The sequence below is a fragment of the Urtica dioica genome, chromosome 10 (genome assembly GCF_054948205.1).
Source record: "Urtica dioica subsp. dioica isolate 48M chromosome 10, U.dioica_male_clone48M_v1_H2, whole genome shotgun sequence".
Classification (NCBI taxonomy): domain Eukaryota; kingdom Viridiplantae; phylum Streptophyta; class Magnoliopsida; order Rosales; family Urticaceae; genus Urtica; species Urtica dioica.
In genome coordinates this window covers 857631-885064 of record NC_142765.1, presented here as the reverse complement: position 1 = coordinate 885064, position 27434 = coordinate 857631, and the positions used below count along the sequence as shown (strand labels likewise).

At 36.0% G+C, this 27434-nt stretch overlaps 2 protein-coding genes and 1 pseudogene across 2 annotated transcripts; 1 reads left to right on the top strand and 2 right to left on the bottom strand.

The window, feature by feature from the left end:
• Nucleotides 1-10094: 10094 nt before the first annotated feature.
• On the bottom strand, nt 10095-12861 carry LOC149382851 (small ribosomal subunit protein eS25w-like). The gene is made up of 5 exons (XM_089628844.1): nt 12807-12861; nt 12405-12468; nt 11262-11271; nt 10954-11088; nt 10095-10251 (listed from the first exon to the last, which is right to left on the bottom strand). The coding sequence occupies exons 1-5, from the start codon at nt 12859-12861 to the stop codon at nt 10138-10140; spliced, it is 378 nt and encodes a 125-aa protein (XP_089484970.1). The 3' UTR covers nt 10095-10137.
• A 944-nt stretch (nt 12862-13805) lies between these two features.
• On the bottom strand, nt 13806-16085 carry LOC149382850 (polygalacturonase-like; annotated as a pseudogene).
• An 8617-nt stretch (nt 16086-24702) lies between these two features.
• Nucleotides 24703-27013, top strand: LOC149382849 (KOW domain-containing protein). The gene is made up of 6 exons (XM_089628940.1): nt 24703-24842; nt 25050-25125; nt 25213-25308; nt 25611-25714; nt 25806-25942; nt 26714-27013. The coding sequence occupies exons 2-6, from the start codon at nt 25066-25068 to the stop codon at nt 26794-26796; spliced, it is 480 nt and encodes a 159-aa protein (XP_089485066.1). The 5' UTR covers nt 24703-24842; nt 25050-25065; the 3' UTR covers nt 26797-27013.
• The last annotated feature ends 421 nt before the right edge of the window (nt 27014-27434 follow it).

Genomic DNA, 27434 nt, shown 5'->3' with positions numbered 1-27434 from the left:
GAGACGGGGGACACCGCGCACGAGCGAAAGAATTATGCACGTGCAGCAACTGAGGAAGCCTACTCTCACCACATCGTCCTCACGGTAAACAAATGGCCGACCACCCAATACGAAACTATCCACTTCACTGAAGAAGAAGCTCTCCGAGTGATTCACCATCATAACGATGCGATCGTAGTTAAAGCACAAGTGGCCAACAACATGGTGAAAAGAATTCTCATTGATAACGGGAGCTCAGCCGATATCCTATTCAAGACGGCCCTTGAACGCATGGACCTCGGCGATATCCACCCAACCCCAGTTAAGACTCAACTCTTTGGATTCACCGGAGAACGCGTCTACACAGAAGGATCCATCAATCTCCCGGTTACCTTCGGAACGGAAAGAGAAGCTCAAACCACTCGATTAGTCAACTTCCTAATTGTGGATCGTCCTTCCGCCCACAACATTATTATAGGCCGGCCGACGCTCAACAAACTCCGAGCCGTCACCTCGACATACCATCTTCTTATGAAATTCCCGACACCGTCAGGGATCGGAGTGATGAAGGGAAATCAGGCGGACTCGAGGATGTGCCACGTCCAGGGATTACGCACCAAAAAAATCGACGCTACTAAGATATGTGACGAGATGAAAGAAGTTGTATGTCAGATCGAAGACGATCATCCAGGCGAGGTCAAAGAAGCCCAAATGTTTGGAGACTTGGACCCAAGGGAAGAAGCCGCCACAAAAAAGGTGGAAGCGTCGAGCGACCTCTCCTCTGTGATTCTCGACGATGATAAGCCTGAACAAGTTGTCAAGATAGGAGCACACCTAACACCTGAAATAAAACAGCAACTCAGAGAATTTCTTAGAAAACACAAAGACGTCTTTGCATGGACTCACGCAGACATGCCTGGAATCGACCCAGAGATCGTTTTCCATCGCCTTAACATGCTCCGGGAGAAGCAGGAAAAATCCAGAAAATAAGATCTTTCAACTCCGAGAGGTATCTCGCAATCAATGAGGAAGTGAAAAAGCTTATTACCGCCAATTTCATCCGCGAAGCAAAATTTCCCAAATGGGTCTCAAACGTAGTCATGGTAAAGAAAACCAACGGAAAATGGCGAATCTGCATTGACTACACTGACCTCAACAAGGCGTGCCCAAAGGATTGCTTCCCACTACCAAAGATCGATCAACCAGTTGATTCCACAGCTGGTCACGAAATAATGAGCTTTATGGACGCGTACTCTGGGCACAACCAGATAAAAATGCACGAGCCCGACGAGCTCAAGACCACATTCACCACGGATCGGGGGCTCTTTTGCTACCGAGTAATGTCATTCGGACTAAAAAACGCCGGAGCCACGTATCAACCTTTGGTGAATCAAATGTTCACAAAACAAATCGGTAGAACCATGGAGGTCTATGTCGACGACATGCTTGTCAAAAGTCTCAAGGCACATGACCACGTCAAAGATCTACAAAAGACCTTCGCACTTCTTCGAAAATATAAGATGAAGCTAAATCCAAACAAGTGCGCATTTGGTGGAGTCAGGAAAGTTCATAGGGTTCATTGTCAACCAACGAGGAATAGAGACCAACCCTGAGAAGATCCAGGCTCTGCTAGACATGAGATCCCCCACAAAAGCAAAGGAAGTTCAAAGCCTCACCGGACGGATAACGGCGTTGAGCCGATTCGTCTCTAAAGCGACAGACCGTTGTCAACCATTTTTTCAAGCCATAAAAGGAGGGAAGAACTTCGCATGGAGCGACGAGTGCGAAACCGCTTTTCAAGAATTAAAAGTTTACTTCGCAACACCATGCTGTCAATGGTGCCCACAAGAAGAGTTGTAGTCTTTACTTTTGTACATTTGATGTAATAAAGCCTCACGAAGACTCTTGCTTGTAATTGCTTATTTATTAATAAAAAGTTGAAACGTTTATTCATTCTTCCTTGTCTGAAGCTTTATGATAAAACCTTAGTCTTTAGTCCATAAACAAACCTAACATATGAAGAGACAAGTGTAGATTTGCATGAACAAACTCTTCATGATTTGCTTAAAACAATATATTCACAATCTAATGATCAAATGACTATTGATCCCAGTACGATTGTTAGGAGAATCTATTATGTCTGGTTATGGGACATTGAGAGTTGGAGACTGTATAGTTCTTCTAGGTATCTTCCGAAGATACTTAATTGACCAGTGCACTTCTAGAGACAAGATAAGAACAAACCATTTAACCTCTTATGACTCGAGGTCACTACGTATGAATTACATCATGCTTACCTCAATCCTGAAATGAGACATGTCATTTCATAGCTTACGTATTCTCATTTGAGAAAGTCAGAGTTCGGATTCACTATGATTCTTAACAAGACCTATTGGTGAAATACTAAGTTATGAAGATGTCATGAGTAACTTTGTGAAGATCTCATAGATATGGAATTCATGTACAAGATTGCTGAAATGCAATGTATATCACCTCATGCTTTGTTCCTTGGAATGTGAATAAATGAACTGGCCAGTGTCCAAATCGAGTCATGACTCTTTTGGATGGAACAATGTGACTTGTTAGCTCCTTGTCGATACATTGTTTCTAACTTATTCACAAGCGACAAAGGAGTTGAGGAAATAACAGCTAGAAGGGTAAAATGGTAATTTTGTAAATCTCGACTCGCTGATGATATTCATGAAGGGTAAACATAGATAATATTCAGTGGATCCACTCATCACAATTTAGTTGAATTCTTGAGTAGAAAATAAATTCATTTTAACCGAGAGATTCTCAGTGTCAACTCTTTAGTGGAGTCGATTGACATTAAACTAAACTTGGAAAAAGTTTATGAACTTTTGAGTCCAAGTATTTTAGCTCAAGCTTTGTTCATTTGGATCCATGAGGTCAATGTCACAAATCATATCGAGTAGGAATAGTTAAACTAGAAGCTAAGTCAAAACAAGAACGAGACAAGTTTTACGAAAATTGTCTAAAGGGTAATTTTATCTTTTTGGACATAGAATGAAATGAATGTCAATAAATTTTTGACATGGTCATATGATGACTTAAATCACTCGGCCATAACAAGTTTATTGGGCCTTGTGGATTAATTTCATTTCATATTACTTGAAAATTTTTAATGTGCTTTTCTTATGTTGTCATGAACAAGTGAAGAAAAATCTAGAAGGCCCTTCTAGAAGGTCTTACACGCCCAACACCCAAAGAAAAAAAGAGAAATTATTTTGTGCATTAATGTATGAAGATACTTTCCAAAAGAAAAAGAGGAAACAAATTTCCTCTAGAAGGAAAGTGAGGTGGGCGGCTATTACAAGGCAAGGGAGAAGCAAACAAAAGAGGAAACAAATCCAAGGAGTCATGAAGACTCTCTTGGCCGTGTGCCTCTAAAGAAATAAAGGGAATATTGCTCATGAATATGTGATATTCTATAGAAGAGGAAACTACCTTATTGAAGGTAAATCATCTCCTATAAATAGAGCCATCATTCCCTTCATTTTATTCATTCAAAAGTTTTAGAGATTGAGAGCTTCTCTCTCTAGCTTGGCCGCCCACTCCTCTCTCTCTCTCTAAGTTCTTTTCATTTTTGTTTTGGCACCTAGGTCCACATTTGACCTAGTGTTTTAGCTCTTCGACTTTTAGACTAATTCTCGAGTCGTCGTGTTTAAAAGTGTCCACACACTAATTCTTTTCTTTCTCGAGTGATTATTGTGATAGAAACTTTCGTGGTTGCTCGAGTTCCCGAGGAAAGAAGAGAGACGTGCTGTGAGGGGAGACGAACGTTTCAACCTTCCAAAGGCTTCTCAACGTTCAAGCTTCTCAAAGGTTAGTAGACATGTATTGCTCGTTTATAGTTTTAATTAATATGTACTTGCTCTTTGTCTAGGTTAGTAAAATCGTTATACTTGTTTTCAAGAAAAATTTTAAATTTCGCCGCTTGCTCGAAGCGTTAAACTTTTTCTTAACCCTAGATCAATTCCAACACACCACCACTCTTGGCAAAACCCAAAGAAGGCGAGACTATACCTTTCCGTGTCAACAAGAGCCGTAAGCGCGGTCCTCGTTCGAGAAGAAGAAAGAACTCAATGGCATGTATACTACATAAGCAAGGCCCTTCTAGACACAGAGACTCGATATCCAGAAATAGAAAAGTTGGCTCTTGCTTTAACGGTGGCAGCAAGAAAACTTCGACCATACTTCCAGCAAACCAGATCATGGTGAGAACCAAGTACCCGATCAAGAAAGCCCTACAAAAGGGAACGTCAATGAGGATGGCCATTTGGTCTCAAGAATTGAGTGAATACGGAATAGAATTCCAACCAAGAATTGCGATCAAGGGACAGACAATCGCTGACTTCATAGCTGAGTTTACATATAACGTGGACCTTGACCAAGATGGCAAGATCAATGAGGAACCAAAAGCGTCAAAGAAAAGGAAGGCTATCCCCGACGGGCCTGCCTGGAACCTTCACGTGGACGGAGCTTCCAACATCCGCGGATCCGGAGCCGGAATCGTATTCATGAATCCAAACGGAGAGAAAATGAAGTGCGCCATCCATTTCCAATTCAAAGCTTCAAACAATGAGGCCGAATACGAAGCACTCCTAGCAGGACTCGACATGGCCAGAAAGCTCGGTGTAGAAAACCTCAAAATCCGCTGCGACTCGCTACTCATCGTCAACCAGGTCAAAAGAGAGTACCAGGCAAAAGAGGAGAACATGATCGCGTACCTCGAAGAGACTAAACTCCGACTCGAAGCAATCTCATGGTATGAAATTGTGCAAGTCCCCTGCGACTCAAACACTGAAGCAGACGCTCTAGCTCGAATGGCCTCTGAGGCCGACGATGAAAACTTGGGGAAAGTACCCGTCGAAACCGTGAAGCACCCGTCAATCAAGAAGGAAGAAGTGAACACAATAGAAGATGACCCGAAGCCAAACTGGATGATGCCGATCATAGATTATCTTCGCGAAGACACCCTCCCTAGCAACCAGGCGGAAGCCAGGAAGGAAGTATCAAGCGCAAAGATATGTTCTACGAGGAACCACGTTATACGAAAGAGGATTTTCGCAGCCACTCTTCCGATGCTTGGATGAGGCCGAGGCCAATTATGTCCTGAGAGAAATCCACGAAGGAATCTGCGGAAACCACTCTGCAGGACACTCTTTGACACTTAAGACCCTAGAGCAAGGTTACTTCTGGCCCACTCTTAAGAAAGATGCATTCGAACTCGCCAGAAAATGCGACAAATATCAAAGGTTCTCGCATATCCCAAGACAGCACTCAGCGCCCCCATCCTTGTTGCTCGCCCGTTCGCAAAATGGGGGGTTGACATAATCGGAAAACTGCCAATGGTGTCAGGTCAGCGAGTCTACGCGATCGTGGCAATTGATTACTTCACGAAGTGGGTGGAAGCAGAACCCCTAGCGAAGATCACCGAAGCCAATACTACTTGGGCCAAACTGGGAAGGACCCTACCGAGTCCGGCTAGTAATACGCGACAGGACGTATCGCCTCGAAGAGATGGACGGAACATAAATCAAGCATCCATGCTCCGCCAGTATTTTCAATAGGCCGCGGTACCAAATTACCTACCTTCTTCAAACCGACAAGCGTCACCGCCAGAGCATTTAATTTATTTCGCTATATTTTTTTTCCAAAAATGGTCACAGAACCCAAAAAATGTAATGTCATGAAAAACAAGATAAAAAAATTGAAGTTAAAAATCGTAGTTGTTTCTCTAAAAAAGGATTTTTTTTAAATTAGATTAACAACAAAAAATAATATAGCTCGCGGCGTCGAGACCTCTCACAAAAAAAAAATGGAGAGCTCGCGGCGTCGAGACCTCTTACGAAAAATAGAGAGCTCACGGCGTCGTGACCTCTCACAACAAAGAATAAGAGAGCTCGCGGAGTCGTGACCTCTCACAAAAAAAATATAGAGAGCTCGCGGCGTCGAGACCTCTCACAAAAAAAATATAGAGAGCTCGCGGCGTCGAGATCTCTCACAAAAAAAATATAGAGAGCTCGCGGTATCGAGACCTCTCACAAAAAATAAAGAGCTCGCGGCGTCGAGGACTCCAAAAAAAATGGAGAGCTCGTGGCATCGAGACGTCTCACAAAAAAAATTGAGAACTTGTGGCATCGAGACGTCTCACACAAAATTAGAGAGCTCGCGGCGTCGAGATATCTTGCAAAAATAAAAACAAATTAATGGAGAGCTCGTGGCATCGATACATCTCACAAAAAATATAAAGAGCTCATGGTATCGGGACGTCTCACAAAAAAAAATTGAGAACTTGTGGCATCGAGATATCTCACAAAAAAAAATTGAGAACTCGTGGCATCGAGACGTCTCACACAAAATTAGAGAGCTCGCGGCGTCGAGAAATCTCGCAAAAATAAAAAAAATTAATGGAGAGCTCGTGGCATCGAGACATCTCACAAAAAATATAAAGAGCTCGCGGCGTCGAGAATTAAAAAAAATGGAGAGCACGTGGCATCGAGACGTCTCACAAAAAAATAGAGAGCTCGCGGCATCGAGACATCTCGCAAAAAAAATTGCCAAAAAGACTACAAAGTTTCCCGCACGACAAGTCCCCCACGAAACTGGGGGGTTAATGTTATACCGTCATTTTTCTTATGGTAAAAACGATATCTCAATTACTAAAACGACGTTAAAAGGACAATTTAGTCAAACGGGCTAAAAATATGCTTGACTAAAACCAAGCGACAAATGTTATACCGTCATTTTTCTTATGTTAAAAATGACATCTCAATTGCTAAAACGACGTTAAAAGGACAATTTAGTCAAACGGGCTAAAAATATGCTTGACTAAAACCAAGCGACAAGCGACTGGCGAATTTGGGACAAACGACAAGCAAATTTGTAACAAGCGACAAGCGAATTTGAGACAAGCGACAAGCGAATTTGAGACAAGCGACAAGCGAATTTGAGACAAGCGACAAGCGGATTTGCGACAAGCGACAAGCGGCATGTTTTCCCTATAAATAGCTCACTCACACAAATCAAAATTCAATTCACTAACAACTCAGAATCCTCTTAACTCTCATTTTTCTCTCAACTCCGAAATTCTCACAACCCATAAACGAAGATCAAGGACCCAATTGTTCTTCGAGAAAAAGAAATACAATGAGTGAAATCTGACTACCCAACATAGAGAATAAAGAAAAGGCGAGAACAACAAAGAAGGCAACCAGAAGACATCTACCAATCTCAGAAGCTCTCAAGAGAATAAAGAGTTTTCACCACCATCTCAAAAATTCAAGAAATACGACCCCGACAACACAGGATCAAGACACGTCGCAAGCTCGTACCCCGACACGTGTCCCACAAATGTTATCCGAGAAATCGCATTAACAAGGGAAAATATCTAGAGTACCCCTCGTGTTTAATCGAAATGCGAGATTTATCCCCTCTATTTTTAGAAATATCAGACATATCCCTTCAGTTTAATATAAATGACAAATACATCCCCTAAAAAAATGTTATATTACAAATATCACCCTTTTCGTTTATTTTTTACAAAAAAAAAAAAAAATTAACTCCTCAAAATACCCTTAATAGAATAAATATTTATTTACTATTTTATTAAAAAAAATCAAAATTTCTCTTTATAAAAAAAAACCTTAACTTTTTATAAAGAATTTTTTTAATTTAATTTTTTTGTATATATAATAGAAGATAAAAAATTATTTCATTAAGGGTATTTAGGGGATTTCAAATTATTTTTTTTGTAAAAAATAAACGAAAAAGGGTGATATTTGTAATATAACATTTTTTTAGGGGATGTATTTGTCATTTATATTAAACTGGAGGGATATGTCTGATATTTTTAGAAATAGAGGGGATAAATCTCGCATTTCGATTAAACACAAGGGATACTCTTGATATTTTCCCCATTAACAACCATACGTGATCTAATTAATACAGCACGCTAAATCTAAAAACACCTTAACTACGCACAATACAATGCCTAAAAATGATCGGATACACAACATCACGTATTTCACACTACCAGAAATTTGGCCTCTAACTACTGCCGAACGCCGTAGTCATTTTAAGTCGACTACAGTTTACCGACTGTCATCTATTGCACTGGATTCTTATCTCTTTGATTATGACTCCAGTTTTTGGCCGTAGTGTATCTTCTTTATAAGACTGTAGTTAAAATATATAACTACATTTTATAGATGTAGTCTTACTAGTCTCATCTATAAATACTACAGCGTTACGATGTAGTTACATATAACTCAATTACATAAGAAAAAAACACTACAGTTTTAACAAGTAGTCTTAATTGATTTAATTATATAGACTACGGCGTTTTTGTGTCATCTATTGCACTGGAGTCTTATCTCTTTGCCTACGACTCCAGTTTTTTCTGTTGAAGACTACATCTTTCAAATGTAGTTGTTGAAGTTAAGAGTGCATAAACACTACAACTTTAGAAAGTAGTTTTAATTAATTGAATTTGACTGACTACATCTTTAAAATGTAGTTGTTGAAGTTAAGAGTGCATAAACAATATAGACTACATCTTATTTATGTAGAGCAATTTTTTAAAATAAAAATATATTTAAATAAATATACAATTAAATACATAAATGAATATCTAAAAAAACACATGATATCCAAATAAATCTCATATTCCATTAAATCATCAATCAATATCATTATAGGCTCATACAAATAATTCATGTCTAATTTATTGCATACTTGACCAAACAAGCTATTAAGCATGTTTTGATATCAGTTCATTAGCATGCAAAATTAATACTCATTCACATGAAAAAAATAATTAAACAAAACGCAATAAAGTTTCACCGGGGAGAGTGGCTGGACCGGACGACATAAAGTCTAATTCCCTCTGTGAGCTTTTTATCTTGGTCGCCAACCTTGAGAGCAGAGAATCAGAGAAACCATATCAAAAACAAGTTATGACATAAAAGCTTAAAACAAATATTTATTTAAATAAAAAAAAAGAATACCAGATTGACCAAGTACTTCCTCACCAACTTCTTGATCTAAGTGGGAAAAGTGTTAGTGAAAACTGAACCAATATGTACAAAGTCACACACTCATACACACAAACTAAATGAGTAAAGCTTACCCCAAATTTCGAGAAACGTCACAACACTGTATCTTCCCTAGAACGTTGCTCGTCGATCTCAGCCAAGTCATTTCTTCATATCTTCCTCGAGAGCCTGCATTGCTGCCTATTTTCCTCCAAGGACAACAATCAATTCCCAGAATTATTTCTTACAAACTTAATCACAGAAAATATACTCAACTATTGTTCAGATACTAAGAGTGATAAAGCTGTCTTTGCTGCCTATTAATCATGGTCACAGAGTATGCCCACCAAAAACGTTCGATAGCATTATTAGAATCTAGTTAGAAAAAAAAATTTCCTCGTTTAAACATAAAAATTATGAACTTTCTACCAGCCATCTCATATAGATCTGTTCTTTTTTCATACTTTTCAACACTCAAAACCATTAAAGCTTTTAAATTTCTCAAGTGCGTACTCAGTCTTTACCACAAAACCAAACAAAGTATCATAAAAAGAACACACAACATTTGGTAACATTCTAAGAGATCGAATATAGAGAGACTTGAAACAAAAAGACGAATTTATGAAAATACCTTGTCGAGGCCAACGGGACCGAGAGACGATTTGACGATGTTTGCAACGGATTGACAAGCCATAACTGTACGCATACATGGAATAAACTCAGCCCATTTCTTCAACATAATAACACAAATACATCATTAAATATCCATGTATACATATATACATACATATATATAGAGTGAGAGAGAGAGAGAGAGAGAGGTTTGTACCGTTTGGTGAGTTTGGGCCAGCAAACCCCTCTCGAACCCCACAGCCAAGCAAATTAGAGTTGAAATATAAAGGGACTGTTGAAAATGGCAGTTTAGCTGAGCTTGCATGCATATCTATATCCATCTATCTATTTACACAGTGTATTGATGCACTAAACAGTCTGACTAGTTAAGGCTAAAGGTCGAACATAAGCATCTCCTTTCAGTGTATTGAACAAAACATGAAAACTAATTTACCCTCCATTTGTTTTCTTAAGACCTTTATAACATTTAGGTGTTGGTGGCCCTGGTGTAGATCTGCTGACTCGCATGAGCTGCGACCATTCTAATCAAACCATTTGCCATCAGATCCTTGATAGCTCTGCGTGCCAGTGATCCACTAATCTGAAAGAAAAAAAATATATAATCAACACAATGTAAGACTAGAAGCAGAATTTAAAGGAAAATTCAAATTTGTTGCTCAAAAATTCTGCAAAACAAGAATTTCCTTTCTCCAATAACACTTGGGGGCCAATGTCAAACTGCCCCAAATTCATAATTAAATAAAAACATATCATCATTCCATCAGAATGCAATTCAAGATCTTAGGGTATGTTTGGTTGAAAAAGAAAAGTGGAATATAAATGAGAATGTGAATGAGAATGGTAATAGAATGAGAATGAAAAGCTAGTCTGGTGTTTGGTAATTATTTTTAATCAATTAAAAATAAGAATGGAATGAGATGGTAATTGACAAAAATAACCCGACTTTATCGTCCCCAAAGTTCAAAGGCCCTCTGCTTCGAATGTCTGCAAGCCACAAAACCCCTCGCCGGACAATTCACTGCCGCCACAGCCCCTGCCGACTCCTCGCCGTGACAGCGAACCCCTCCGGCAGCCTCACACGATTTGCCCATCCCCAACCCTCTTCTCACCAAAATTCCCGGTATCGCCGCACGAACTTCTCTGCGAAGCCTCTGCACGATGAGCTGGAAGGCCGTAGCAGAAGCAACACAAACACGCCGTTGGCCTTCGCCCACTCCACGAAGCATACAGAGCTCGGATAGTTTCAGGATTTGTATGACGTGTAACAAGTGAGAACACATACCCTCAGTCTGTCAGAAAGAATCGAGGGAGTGACGAGCTTGAACTTGGGAACCTCGACGAGAAGCTTGTCATAGGTCGCTTGGTCAAAGAGAACCATGTTGTTCACCTTTTCCTTTTGCTTTCCCTTGCTCCACTTCTGCAAACCCAAACCCACACAGTTAACAAGTGACCCAAAATTAATATCTTACCTCTATTCCACCGAGTTCTTTGATTTTTAACCTAGCTCTAAAGAAAACAAGAGAGTTTTCAAGCTAGAGAGAATTCAGGAACCCTAAGTCAAAGAATTTCAGATTAAGAACAACAACAAACCGAGCCCAATCTAACCCATATACCACGAAAAATCACAGAACAAGCAAGAGAAATCCAAAACCCCTAATTTCTAAACCTAAATCGAACTAAAAGAAAGAAGAAATTTTCAAATAGAAACTCCTACCTCTTATTAATGAACGAACCACGGACTCTTTGTCTCTCCTTAACCAGAAATCCGCGCTCAAGACCTTGTAAAGAAATGAAACGGAGCCATAGACTAAGATTAGACGCGATTCAACTAAAGAAACGAAGATGAACGAAGGAAAAAGAAAGACGAAGAACAGAGGAAGGACGAGATCTCACCAACACAAGTCCGGCGACGCTCAACCCTCACTTACTCGCTCGCTCTCTCTAGCTCTCACTCTCAGAATCTCTCTGGCTCCCTCTAGCTCTCTTTCTTTTTCTTTTTTTTTCTTTTTGATGTTTTTACGGTGAAGCAAAGAAAATAAAGAAAATATTCAATTTGTCTAAATGAATATAGTGTTGTTTCTATACTTAGTCAAATTTGAAGATTTCATACATTGTCTTAAACAAAATTATTAGTGGGAAATTTCCCTCCACACTTAAATAGTAAAATTTTGTTAATTTTTTATATTTTAAGTATTACAACTCCATCTTTACCTTTGACTGTAGTGTAAATGTGCCAAAATTTTGTGGGAAATTTCCCTCTATTTTAAAATGGTGAAATTTTGATCATTTTAATTTTTTTAGTAAAACCACTACTTTTTTATATAAGCTGTAGAGAAAAGTAGACCATTATCTACAGTTTTATATTCGACTAGAGTCTAATATAGGCCAAAAAAAAGGTGACCGTAGTCTGTATTTAAAGACTCCATTAAAAGGCTAAACTGAAGTTAAAAAAAAAAAACTGTAGTTGTATCCCATATTTCTGGTAGTGTCAGATCCATATTAGAAAAAGAAAAGAAGATCATACAAGTAAAGAGAAAATGAGAGCAAAGAAATCAATTTAAGAACATATTGGAGAAACATTTGGATCCTGTTGAGCTTCATCAGTAACTAAGTATTTGTATCTATATATACTATGCTATTATATATTGATAACAATAATGTTACCGTTGCTCTAAGAAAACAATAATGATATTAAAAAAAAAATTGATTTATAAAAAATAAACACAAATATACCGATCCGTTTGTGGAATAACCTCCAAGACGACCATGGCGGACTGGCCCGCTAAACACTCGAAACCTACGTTTCAAACACAAATTTACCAACATTAACAAAAATATACTGACATATTACCTTTGGACGACCGGAGAAGAAATAAAAAAAAAATTATGAAGGAGAGAGTTTTAGCGCAAACCATCATTCATACTATGAGGGTGTTTTAGAAACAAACCATGATCGCCCTATTGCCAACCGAAAAAACCTCCGCCCTCCAATCCGACGCTACTCCTTCACCACCGTAACAAATCACCAGCCTCGGATCCGCCTTCATCAACGACTTCAAGGTCTCGGGGCCCGAATTTGACGGCTGAGATGAGAGCTCGTCGCGGCTTAGCTACGTGCTCGCCGTTGGATCTTACCTTGGCTTCGCCAGCTTACTCCGGCTCCGTCTGTCGTCGGTCTGACATCCTCCATTGTTGCCAATTTTAGATCTTGAAAGAGAGAGAGAGAGAGAGAGAGAGAGAGAGAGAGAGAGAGAGAGAGAGTGTGAAAGAGCAAATATTTTGAAATGAAAATTTCCATTGGTGTATATTTTGGACAATCAAATCATAATATAATGAGCAATCAAATAGATATATCATCTGTGTATATCAATTTCCAGATTTGATTTTCATTAATAATATTTTTATTTCAAAAATAGATATTAAAAATGGCAAAATTGGAATAAAAAATTGGTTTAATTGCCACATCATAAAAATTTGCTATTTAAAAAAAATGAAACATTGACTAATTTACAATTTCAACATTTCACACGATATTGGCCAATTCATGTAATTTTTGAAAAAAATTAAAGTGACGCTAACACACCTCTTTGTAACTTGGAAACTACTTTTACCATAGTTATCTCCTAACCTGTTTTTTGTTTTTGAAATACTAAAAGTATACATTCTATTTATCATTTTATCACATTTTTTCCTCTTTGTTTAGGGTTAAAATTTACTCATCGAATCGCTGTTTATGAGGGGTTACAATTTACTCAAAAATAGAACAACGCTTTTAGCGTGTGTGCATGTGTGTATATAAACCAATTAACACGTATAGCTACAAATTAAAACAACGTTTTTGAGCCGTACGTAGTGGTTTCAAATAAGTGTTCGATCCAAAAATTCAAAAGATTAACAAAACTCAATATACATATGAATCTGTTTATAAACCAACCAACCTTGATACGTAATTCTCACAACCTTTATTCACTAAATTCTGAAACTCCCAAATAGCTGTTTCAGATGCTGATCTAACACTCAAATTACATGAACCAATAAAAAATGATTAAATTCCAAAAAAAAGAAAGGTATGTAAAAAGAATGGATAAGTGTGTATGCACATATATCCAAGAATGAAGAAAAAACTAAGGGAAAGGAAAGAAAGAGACGAGGCCACTTATAGGTAACAATACTATAGGGCCAAAAGGATATAAATTAAGCTAATGCTAATGATTATCAAATAAATAAAATCAAGAGCATTTGGGAAAAACACTTGCAATTCTGTTGAGCTTCACGTTTTGGCAAGAAGCTTCGACGAGATCGCTATCTCCTTCGCGCTCGAAACCGACGTTGTGAAGAGAAACGCCTTTGCATGGCACGCTTTTGCTACACTCCAACTTCACAGCCACTTTTGAATTACTTGTCCCTTTTATATTTATGTATTTAATGTTGCTTATCTCCACGGCTGAGGCCTATATTATATATATACATGCAATAATTACAAAATAACGTTAAAATTTTGTATTTATACTGATTATATATACGTAGTATATTAGGGTTGCAAAAAAAGAGATTACATTCGGTATAATTAATTGATTAATTACCTGTTGGTGACATGGTTCCTTCTGGTCACAATAGTTTTGGTCAATGATAATTGGGTTGCTAACATTTCTCATTAATATGTTTTGAAATATTATGTTCTTCGCATATCCAGAACCTCCCTGAAAAAAAAAAGAGACATTTAATAAAATGACCCTTTTTGGTTATAAATAAAATTTAATTTGTAGAAATATTATTTACGTACCTGCCAAGTCTTAATTCTCACTCCGTTAGTGGTTCCTGTGAATTTGACTCTATTCACAAACACGTTCGAAACTTCAGCTTCTGAATTCCCAGCTCCTAAGCTTCCAATGCTGGATAATTTATCAATTATTAATAACCGAGATGTCAGTATATATAATACAAAAAATTATACATAAATTGATTCGTATTATGTTCTAATATAACAATTAATTCATAAATAAATACCTTATTCCATGGCCAGGTCCACAAGTTATGTCCGTAGCTCTAACATTCTTTGATCCACTCACTATTGAAATGCAGTCATCACCTTCATATATAGGAGTAAAAGTAATTAATAAAAAAAATATTTCACGTGCATATATATCTTCAATTTATTAGTACGTAAAGAGAGAAATATATATACATATCATGAAACAATATATATCACTCACCTGTTCTGATGAGAGAATTCATGATGTGAATGTTTTGAGATGCGGTGACGTGAATTCCGTCGGTGTTGGGGCTATTTCCGGGGGCAATCACTTTCAGATTCACCGCTTTTACGTTCAAACATTTCTGAAATGTTAAATGCATTTGTTGTGCATTCTTGAACCTCAAATTGGCCACCACTAGATTGGTGCACCCATAAAATGTCACAGCCTACACGCATAAATTCAAAATTCAAAATTCAAATTAATATAAGATTATTTCCATATTAATGGATTTTTGAATGAAAAACACAATAGATAGATAATTGAACTTACTGTTGGGGCATGCTTGCAAGGCTGTGGACGAAAGAAAATGGGAAGACACCAAGTTAAAAAGGGAAACAAAGAAAGTTAGATATTTATATTAATATGATTAAAATGAAAAAAAAATATGTATTAAATGAGAATATATATACTTACAAGAGCTTTATTGATTTTGCAAGAGTTGAGCCACCATTTCCTTCCATTGCCATTGATAGTGCCACCACCTTCGACTCTCAAGTTTCGGACTCCCTCAAACACCATCCAATGCCTTATGTCGCTTTCGTAATCCGAATGATGTGGCGACGCTTTTATCACTCCCGAAATCTATTCATAATCACAATTCCAACCGTTCCATATCTTGTTAATTATTAGTTAATCGACGTTAATAATAACCGAAATTAATTTATTATTTACTAACACAAACTCACCCTCATTGTAATGGAAGACTTGCAAGGCCCTGAAAACTTGATTGGCTTAAGATGATAAACTTATTTGGTTCTTGGCACATAAATTATGCTCTCTTCTTTAGAGGAACAAGCCCTACTCCATGCCTTGTTAAATGCCTATATATATTTGTATAAACATATATCCAAAAATCAGCATAAAATATCCATGTACTATGTATGAATCAATTATTTTGATTTTGATGGTATAATTAATTGTTTACCTGGCTATCGTCTGTTCCATCGGCTTTGGCGCCAAAACCATCCACGTTAATGAATACTCTCTTTGGTGAGGGTGTGATCGCTCGGCTAAGCCTTGTCGTAATTCCATACGAGTTTTGGAGTTTCGATTTCGGGCTTCTAATTTCAGACTCGTCTAGGGCGAGAGCCAATGAAAGTGAAACAAATATAGTGAGCACTAGGAAAGGGAGATGGGAATAGTTTCTTGTTATTGACATTTTTTTTTAGGAATGATGAATTATTTTCGACTAAAAATGAAAAACGGTTTTTGTATATATGAGATATGAGTAATTTGGTTGAAGAGATCGAAAGAGTTATATGACTTGAGAGAATATGAGAAGAAGTGAAATGGATTTGTTTGTTTTGAAATGAAGACTATAGATCTCTCTCGTGTATTTATAGTGAATTAGTGGAGCTTACTTTTAGAGTTTAACTACACATTCTAATTCTCTTTCCTATTTGTTAATGAATAGAATCATAGTGGAATATGATTAAATGGGTGAGCGATAAGTATCTAGTAATTGACCGGTATAGCCGAGTTTGGTCCTCTTACAATTTTCAACATTACTAAGGAATTTCAATAGAAGTTAGTCATTAGTGGACGATTGTGATTGTGATTGTGCTTGTGCTTGTTTACCAATTAGCAGGCACGTGTATATATTACTATTCTCTGCGAGTTTTATTTCTCATTTTTTTTCACATGTATGTACACGGTCAATTTATTCATATTAAAGGTTAGTTAGTTTGTGTTAACGTGAACATATAAAGAGGGTTTGGTTGAGATACAAAATTCACAGAATACAAATACTTGTAATAGATCACACAAGTTAATTATTATAGGAAAAATGATATGTGGTTAGTCAGTTGAGTTCCAACAATTATTCTAGTAAAGGAAATTATTTTTATTTTCTTTTCAAAACCCTTATTTTCTTGTCATATTCAACATTTATTGGGTTAATGAATAACGTTTTGCAAGTAGTCACAAGTGGTTGGCCAAAAATAAGGTACGTATAAAATATGTATATTGTTTATGTTGGTATTAGTCCACTTATTTTGTGCATAGTAGTTTTTTTACTTGGGAATTCAACTCGGTTCGATGCGGTCTCTTGTGTGTTATCTTTTGACCTAAAAACCACAAATTGTTTGACATCGAAAATAATAGAAAATCAGGCTTCATATAGTGTTGTCAAAACATAATATTATACTAACAAGCCATATATATAATAATAATACTTGTGACAAACCCTAAATAAAATAACTAAAAGTGCACAATCCACTTCAGTCAAAGAATAGTTAGTTTCATTATGTTGGTCACTCTCCAACCAAGTGAAGCTTCTTCGCTTTCTTTGAACATATGAAAACCAGTTTGGATTGAAATTATTTATATGTACGATTATGATAATATTGACCCATGTTTTTATTTTAGCACGCAAAACGTAATTAACTATATTTTGTGACTACAAAAGTAAACGAACACAAAGTTGCCAATTTTGTGCCCGACTTTAAGTTCAGTTCAGAATACACAACAGCGTTTGTATCTTCATATTTCCTTGGTCAAAATCAATAATATTTTAATAACAGCCGTATTTGACAAACTGGACCTTTTTATTTCATTTTGCCAAACTACATCGTAATCAAATGTTACATATATGAATGAATACGTATGTGCAGAGTGTAGACCTATATTTAATATTAATTTTCTTATCTAAAATGATATTCAAACACGTTGCACTCTGAATTTCTTGTGGTAGTTTAAGCCCTGTAATTTTACTTTGCCACGTTAGTACTATATGAATTTTAAGACTTTGGCATGAATGACAAAATTATCAATCCAAGACAAGCAGTTTTTTTCTTGAGATTTAATCAAACAAAAGGTTATACTACCAAATTAGTTTTGTTCATTTTTTATAATGATTAATGACTACGGTTTGAATTGTGTAAACTACTTCATGTAATCTTCGAGCATTTAGTCACATTCAATTAAACTACGGTTTGAATTTTTTCATTTTTGTTTGTTTGTATCAACGACAATATCTTCGCATAATATCTTATTAGTATTACTAATACCATAAATCATAGTGGTGACGTACGTGGCAAGAGGAATGCCATTAACCGGGATATATAGTTAATGGAGAACAAGAGATATGAGAAAGAAACATTATGAATTGGAAATCTCTTATGTTATATATGAGTTTCTTTAACCTCAATAAATGGTCCAAATACAATATTTTATATAGAATTTGAATAAAAATGATCATTATAGTTCTAATTTAAAAAGTATAGGGGCAAGGGCAACCTAGTTAAAAAAAGAAGGAAACAAAAAAACGAGGGCACCAAATTACTATTTTTTATTTTGTGAAAATTCAGGGACTAACCGAGCAATACTAAGGACATTTTAGCGGTAATTGAAATGTTCCAGGTCAATTCAATTAATTTAGCTTACTGCCCTTAAAAGTTGAGAGTTTTTACTCCGTACCCTTAAAAGTTTCATTTTTAAGTGAGTACCCTCTATACCTCTCTCAATATACCCTTTTCTTTTTTTATTTATTTTTTTTTTATTTTTTTTTTAAACAAAACAGCAAATGAACGCATATTGAAAAGAAAAAAAAACAGCGTATGTGCTTGGTAAAGGGTTCTCGCTTGCACACCACACCAATCATCGAGTCAAGCTTCATTCGGGCGGTAGACATTCCGGTGGCGAAGTCGAGTTCCGACGACGGCGACGATATTGACGGTGCAAAAACTCAACCCCTAAACAAATTAGGGCTTTGTGTTTAGGTAGTTTCATCAATGAAATTTTTATATTTCGAGTTTGATACTTCTTTTTGTTGTGTTAGATTGAAAACTTTGTTAGTTTTGAACCAGAAAAATATGTATCCAACTCAATGAAACTTTGATTGGAAAATATTTTCGAATGTTGAAGATGATCGTCGAACTCTACCGATACTGGTAATTTCCAGTAGAGCAGTAGAGTTCCGGAGGTAGAGCAGTAGAGCAGTAGATCAGTAGAGCAGTAGAATTCCAGAGGTAGAGCAGTAGATCAGTAGAGCAGTAGAATTCCAGAGGTAGAGCAGTAGATCAGTAGAGCAGTAGAGTTTGATTTAAGCAGTAGAGTTCCAGAGGTAGATCAGTAGAGCAGTAGAGTTTGATTTAAGCATTAGAGTTCGAGAGTTAGATCAGTAGAGCAGTAGAGTGACATAGTTATATCTCATGAACAAAGTAGATTTATATAGTAAATTTATTATTAGTGTTCTACTTTTTAATTTTCATATTGTATATTAAATTTATCATTAGTATTCTAATTTTTAATTATCATTTTGTAGATAATGACGGAGACTATGATAACGGTTTATTACAATGGAAAATGGAAAAAAGAAGATGGCTCGCATCATTGGGTTAGTGAAAAGAATGATAAGCCTGTTATCATCGTCATAAATATCGAGATCAAGTTAGCCGACTTAATTGAAAAATTGTATGTGAAACTCAAAGTGGATAAAAGTAAGCTAGACTTGAAGCTAAGTTTTATGTCAACTTCATGGGATGCATACGATCCTATCTACATAGAAGATGACGATGATGTATACGGTTTCTTGATGGATCGTGATGAAAAAAACCGTAGAAGTTCACTCCGTGTAGAATTCATAGAGAAACTTGCAGTTAATCATGAAACTCAAGTTGAGGAAGGTGACGCAAATGGTAATGATTTAGAAGGAAATCATAACAACACTTTGAAAACAGGTAATAATTTGACCATTCAACAATCTTAATGCTTATTATTTTTACTGTATACTAACACATAATAATAATGTGGTTGCAGCTACAATGGAAGACATTGAAGATGAAACCACCAAAGTAGTAGGAGGATCAAGTCTCCCACAACATGAGTTAAACACGTCTACTTTACTACCGACGTCACCATCAGAAATGTTCCGAGAGTCGGAATTTCTTGTTGAATCCGACGTTGAATCAATCGATATAAGATCTAATAAGCCATATAGCTTCACAGATGGTACAAACTTTGAATTAGGCCAACACTTCAAAAGTAAGGATGAATTGAAAAATATGTTGTTGGACGCGGCGATTAAAAATTGTTTTGAAATGAAGATAGTAAAGTCGTGTAAGATTGTGTTTGTGGTTGATTGTGTTAAAAATCCTACAAGCATCGAAATGAAGCGTTATCGTGTAACACTACTTTCACACCAGAGGTTGAAACTATTCTTCGTAGGAGATTCATTAAGGCCCAAACAATCCACTGGTAATATTGCTCTACTGACCAGTAGAGTAGCTCTAATGCTCGGTAGAACCACTGGTAATATTGATCTACTGACCAGTAGAGTAGCTCTAATGCTCAGTAGAACCACTAGTAATATTGATCTACTGATCAGTAGAGTAGCTCTAATGCTCGGTAGAACCACTAGTTATATTGATCTACTGATCAGTAGAGTAGCTCTAATGCTCGGTAGAACCACAAGTAATATTGATCTACTGACCAGTAGAGTAGCTCTAATGGTCAGTAGAGTCACTAGTAATTGTGATCTACTGACCAGTAGAATAGCTCTACTGCTCAGTAGAGTCATTTAAAACTTAAAAATATTATACATGATCCTAACTAATATTAATAAATTTGTCACTAATGTTATAGATGAATCTAATTCTAATTAATTGTTCACTAATTTTAATCAAATATATCATAGGACACATATTATAGATGAAGCTCATTAATTTTAAATTATTCATATTACTTTGTTATTATACATGAAACTATCGAATATTAATATATTTGTCACTAATGTTATAGATGAATCTAATTCTAATTAATTGTTCACTAATTTTAATCAAATATATCATAGGACACATATTATAGATGAAGCTCATTAATTTTAAATTATTCATATGACTTTGTTATAATACATGAGACTATCTAATAGTAATAAATTTGTCACTAATGTTATAGATGAATCTAATTCTAATTAATTGTTCACTAATTTTAATCAAATATATCATGGGACACATATTATAGATAAAGCTCATTAATTTTAAATTATTCATATGACTTTGTTATTATACATGAAACTATCTAATATTAATAAATTTGTCACTAATGTTATAGATGAATCTAATTCTAATTAATTGTTCACTAATTTTAATCAAATATATCATAGGACACATATTATAGATGAAGCTCATTAATTTTAAATTATTCATATGACTTTGTTATTATACATGAAACTATCTAATATTAATAAATTTGTCACTAATGTTATAGATGAATCTAATTCTAATTAATTGTTCACTAATTTTAATCAAATATATCATAGGACACATATTATAGATAAAGCTCATTAATTTTAAATTATTCATATGACTTTGTTATTATACATGAAACTATCTAATATTAATAAATTTGTCACTAATGTTATAGATGAATCTAATTCTAATTTATTGTTCACTAATTTTAATCAAATATATCATAGGACACATAATTTAATCAAATTTGTCACTAATGTTATAGATGAATCTTATTATAATTAATTGATCTACTGACCAGTAGAGTAACTCTAATGCTCGGTAGAGTGACTAGTAATATTGATTTACTGACCAGTAGAGTAGCTCTAATGCTCGGTAGAGTGGCTAGTAATATTGATCTACTGACCAGTAGAGTAGCTCTAATGCTCGGTAGAACCACTAGTAATATTGATCTACTGACCAGTAGAGTAGCTCTAATGCTCAGTAGAACCACTAAAACTACTGACTAGTAGAGTAGCTCTACCGCTCGGTAGAACCTTGCATTTCTATAAAAACGTTCTCAAGGACTTGTTCATCATATTAATTTCTAAAAACAATAAGTATCAAGACACATAATATACTTAACTAGTACATATATTGAATATAAGTCAAGGTTCCTAATTGCCTTAAAAAATATCAACGACCATCTTCTTCTTAAAGAGTGGAACGTTAACATCGTTTATATCTTCAAAGCCTACTCCGGCGGAATCAAACTCGATATATTTGATTACATATATTCCACAATCCGTTCCCCTGTTTACCAAAAAAAAATAAAAGTTAAAAAAATAACACAAAGTTGATTACCTAACAAATAGACATTGTAAATAGCATCTACACACTTACTTCTTATTTTGCAATAGTGTTGGAAATATCGCTCAACTTAGGAGAGTTTCGTTTATTCCACATCTTAGTTTTCCGTCGTAAAATGCGTGGATACGTACTTTCACTAATCATTTCAGCGTATTCTTATGCTATTGCAGGTACCATCTCATATATCCATATCTACAAAAAAAAGTGTATTTCAATACAACATTCAAAATAATTCATATTACTCTACTGACCAGTAGATCAGCTCTAATGGTCAGTAGAGCCATGATTAATTGATCTACTGACCAGTAGATCAGCTCTACTGGTCAGTAGATCAACTAATTGTGGCCATTAGAGCTGATCTACTGGTAAGTAGATCAATTAAATGCGGCTCTACTGGCCATTAGACCACTATTAATATTGATATAACATGAAAATCATACCTGAAAAGCATGCACGAATCCTAAAAACGTATATGTCTTCTCCTTATTTTTTGAGTGTTCTTCTAGTTTTGCCTTTACGTCCTTCCTAAGAGCCGCCAATGTGCACTTGTACGATTCAACACCCCAATCAAATCGATCGAATACTTCAATATCATCAACTAGCCCAACGATCCAATCTTCAATCGGAGTCTTTTTCTCATACCCGAATAAGACACCAGTCAAAAATAAAAGAAGAGCGGTCTTAACCTTTTCGTAGTTAATTTTCTTGGTTCTCACGGGTTTTTTCTCGAGTTCACACACCAAATTATCAATGTTGATTTTTTTCCTACCAAAAAACTAGGTCGCGAGGCGTACATTCTGAGATGCTTCATCTTTGATTTTCTCTCTATCTGAAACATGAGTGAAGTTGAGCCCCGTAATCATTTGATAGTCTTCCATTGAAAATCTCATTGGTGTTGAATTAACCATCATCCACATTTCCTTTTTCTTCTTTGCTGAATCTGACGAAGAACAAAGTACCACATCATTTGACTCGAGTGTTGGTATGGTTTAGGAAAAGTGAGAAGATGGCCGAATTGCGTCTTCTTGAGAATCTCAAACTCATTCCTGATCAAACATTTCTTGATAAGTTCGCAATACTCTTCAAAATTACTTCTTATGGTGATCTTCATCGGGAAATAATCGTCCTCTTTAAGAACTGGCTTCAATGGTTCTAAATCTTTGATCTGAAAAAACGTAAGAACAGTAGTAAACAAGTTATTAATATTGTTTACTCTACAGTTCAGTAGAGTACTCTACTGAGCTGTAGACTGGAGCAGAATCTGCTCTACTGACCAGTAGAGTAGCATTTTATTGCAATAAATTAAGTGTTTTTACCTGAATGATCCGATCATTTGACGACTCTTCATCGTCCTCACTTTCATGTTCTTCTTCATCTGATGCATTCGAACCATCATCATTTCTGTTATCTTCTTCGTACGTGTACTCCACACTCTCTTCACAAAACTAGGATTTCTGAGCTCTCAACATGCAATGCATTTGAGTAAGCTTCCGATCAGCCGTCTAGCACCTTCTTAAGGGAAGGCCTGCGTCCGTAGACTCTTCGTGATTATCTTCATTTTCTTCTTGTTGTTTTTCCGCTTCTATAATGGATTAGCGAAAACTCGAACTCATTGGGTACCTAAATATAAAACCAATACACCACCACTTAAAACTCACCGGTGACTTCATTCAAAATTCTTCAAAATATGTACTATTATCATTCAACAGCTTAACCACAGAGTTCAGAAACAAACATACAACACCGAGGTCAAAAGTTTTCTTTCAATTTCAAAGTAAAATCCATCTATATGACTTCCAAAAAATATTTAGCCACAACGTTGATGTTTGCTTTCTTCTATCATTGACATCAAAAATCATTTGAGTGAAAAGGCTTTACAATATTTGATATTGCTTATTTGACTAATGTAATTGGCAATTTGTTAATCCTCAAACAAAATCATCATCAATTGGGGACGCAAAGAAAGAAAGAGAGAAAATCAAGAATCAAATCAGCCAAACACCAATGCTCACACCCATAGTTTCAATACCAAAATCCAAGCAAAAGAAAAATCAGAATCCTAAGAAATCTGGAAGCTCAAAGAATTATGTACCTTAGCAACTACAACGAAATTCACATTCTTCCACTCTTCAACTCCGACGAGTTTCAAACCCCAAAATTCAAGACAAAATTAACCTTCGAATCTTCAAATCAAAGCACAAAGAAAACCAACAATTAATGCTCTGAATTCGAACAAGAATTAAACATTTCGAGTGACTGTACCTCGCCGCCCTCGTCCTCCGTGCCGCTGGTGTCTCTCTCTCTCTGCTCACTCTCGCTCTGCCTCTCACTCAGCCCACGCCTCTCTTTCTCTCTCTCTTGGCCGAAAGTTTTTTTCTCTCCCGCTGGTCGGGTGGTCTCTCTTCTCTCTTGTTCCTTTGTTGTGCTAGGTCGGATTCTCTGGGGTTCTCGATTCTCTACTGGCTGCTGGAGTGGCTGCTGCTAGGTCTCTTGGGTGAGAGAACAGACGCGGGAAGAAGAATGGGTTCTCAGATTTCAAGTTTTCTATTTTTTTTTTTAATTAAAAAAAATAAGGTTAGGATATATAAGTAATTTTGATGGTTTGGGCTGAAAAATAAATGAAAAAGAAAATAAAAAAGAGAAGAGGGTATAGAATTAAAACTGACTTTTTATAAATGCATTTAGCTAATTTTCTCATTCAAGAATACTAAAAACTAAATACCAAAATTTCAATTTAGTATAAATTTAAGAACCAAAAATAAAAGTAAAAAAATGGTATCGCCATAGGTCATTTTTAGAGTGTGAAGCTGATACCGATAAACCGCCTCAATCGCCGCCGACAAACAGCCGATTCGACTCCGATCACCGCCACTGAACTGGTAATATATATATATATATATATATATATATATATATATATATATATCTAACTCTTCTACACTTTCTCTCCCAATCGCTAACTCTACTCTGTCCAACATAATCGGTCCAAATTAGGTCTTAGGATTGTCTCGAGAGTTGGAAATCAAACACAAGTAATGAACTACAGTGTATCGAAATGTAAAGCGTTTTCGTGCTTTGATTTTCAGGTTATTCTCGGAAATCATGGGATGGAAAGCAGCTGAGAAGCTTATAAAAAACTGGAAGATTTTGAGAGGAGATCATGTGAGGCTTTTATTGATTTGAATTCTGCGTGTTTTTATTTATTTATCATATTCATATACATATAGATTTAGGTAATTGTTTATTCAGGTTATGATAATTCGGGGCAAAGACAAAGGCGAGACTGGTGTCATCAAGCGTGTTGTTCGCTCCCAGAATCGTGTCATTGTAGATGGCAAAAATCTGGTAAATATTAATTGATAATTTTGATGTGACTTGTTTCAAATTGAGAAGAAAAAAAATAGCTGTGCTTATTGATGTTTGCGAGGCCGAATAATCTATAATCCTTTTGGATTCTGGTAAAAAAGTGATTATTTTATGCGAGTTTTATTTACATAGCAGAAACGAATCGAGATTTTGGTGCTGTTAAAAACAGACTTATTGATGTTTGTGTGGCAGTTTGTTCGAATTCGATTGCACATAATCAATAATCCTTTCTGATTCTCTGGACGGAATATACGGTTCATTTCTTTTACTACTATTTGCAGATTAAGAAACATATCAAGCAAGGTCAGGGTCACGAAGGTGGTATCTTTTCGGTCGAAGCCCCAATTCATGTCTCAAATGTCAACCACATCGATCCAATCACCGGGTATTTGCTCTGCTCGTTTCAGGGTTCTTTTTCAGTATTTTTGTTCTTGTTCTCTGTTTTGTGGTTTTGAATGATCCGATTTCTTGTTCAGAAAGGCTTGTAAGGTTGCATATAAGTATCTTGAAGATGGCACCAAAGTTCGAGTTTCGAGAGGCATGGGAGCGTCTGGTTCCATTATTCCTCGCCCCGAAATCTTGAAGATTCGAACTACTCCGAGACCAACTGTTGGTACTCATCCAAAAACCCCCTTCGTTTTTTTTTTTTGGCTACGCATTAAATGATAATAATAAAAATAAAAAAGCTGTTTTCAGTCACATCCTACACACAAATCGTGAGACACAAGTATCTCGTTATTTTCACTTTGGTTAATGCTTGACCCTAGGCTCAATGGTCAACTCAAACCCATGGGTTGTTTACGAAGATATTGTAGGGTTCGTGTGTGGGTAATCTGAGACAGACACCAACCGTTTTTAAGTTCAGATATGCATTTAACTTCTGAACTGAACCTAGCTTCAAGACGGGGCAGATTCTTTACGGTTTTTTTTTTAGGGTCTTTTAGCTATATAGTCATTTGATTTATAGTGTTTTGTATAGTAGCCAATCTTTTGTAAATTTTATGTAAATAACCACCTCAATTTATTTACGGCACTCAAAAACAAAAAAACTTAAAATAGGCGGGAATATTTTTGGATATTTTTGTCTTTTTGAGTGCCGTAAATAAGTTAAGGTGACTATTTACAAAATGTTGGCTATCTAGCAATTCTTAGACTTTCGGTGACTTATTTGTCTAATTTTTTGTTTTTTTATTTTATTTTATTATTATTATCAACTTTTTTTATCGATTCTTTACAGTTTTTTTTTTTTTATTATTATCTACTTTTTTTTTTATCTTTAAGAATTGTCTACTGGCTCAGACCAAAGCTAGCAATTGGCGATCCTTGCGTTTTTATTTTTATATTATACTCTTCACGGCTGACCATGCTATGAACTCCGTGACAGCTGGTGCCAAGGATACTCCAATGGAGTTGGTTATGGAGAAGACTTACGACGCCAAAACCGGAAAAGGAATGCCTCCACTTTGAAAGAGTGCTAATCTAATCTCGATCTATTTTTTTTCTTTACGATGGGCATTGTGAGCCGAAGATACGAGTCAAATCGCCCAATAGCTGATTCTGTTTAGAGAGACCCTCCTTTAAGGTGGTTCAAAGATCATTTCATCTAGCAATAATGTACTCCTTGAATATGTTCTTGTATGAAACACCAGATTGTTGTTTCAAGCTATATTGTTGTGATCCTATATCCAAATTGTTACAAGCCTGCATTTGGGTATCATAATACACACCCTGTCAACTATCTGATATATACTCAACTCAAGCCATGCCTTTCAAAAGGGTAAGAGAGGACTTTCTATGAGACCCAATTGAAATCTTTGGAGAAAAGAACATTTGCTTCAAAGGCTCCAATGGACCCCTAGTATAAATAATAAATAAACACAACCAACCAAGGATATAATTCCTTTTGCTGTTGAAATCAGAGAGAATTGGAGAATGAATGTGGTATATTTCTCATTCATAGTTACGGGTATTTATACACAAAAATAGTGACGTAATTGGTAACAAAATATTCTCCTAATAACTACATAATATTCTATCATAATTATGTAATATTCTATTCTATAACACTCTCCCTCAAGCTGGAGCAAATATGTTAATTATGCCCA

Excerpts from the sequence above, each read along its gene's own strand:
- LOC149382851 (XM_089628844.1), bottom strand. The coding sequence starts at position 12,861 with ATGGAGGATGTCAGACCGACGACAGACGGAGCCGGAGTAAGCTGGCGA. Across the intron at positions 12,469-12,806 it reads AGTAAGCTGGCGAAGCCAAG|GTTTCGAGTGTTTAGCGGGC; the intron begins GTAAGATCCAAC and ends TTTGAAACGTAG. Across the intron at positions 10,252-10,953 it reads TTCTTTCTGACAGACTGAGG|ATTAGTGGATCACTGGCACG; the intron begins GTATGTGTTCTC and ends TTTTTCTTTCAG.
- LOC149382849 (XM_089628940.1), top strand. The coding sequence starts at position 25,066 with ATGGGATGGAAAGCAGCTGAGAAGCTTATAAAAAACTGGAAGATTTTG. Across the intron at positions 25,309-25,610 it reads TTGTAGATGGCAAAAATCTG|ATTAAGAAACATATCAAGCA; the intron begins GTAAATATTAAT and ends TACTATTTGCAG. Across the intron at positions 25,943-26,713 it reads TACTCCGAGACCAACTGTTG|CTGGTGCCAAGGATACTCCA; the intron begins GTACTCATCCAA and ends ACTCCGTGACAG.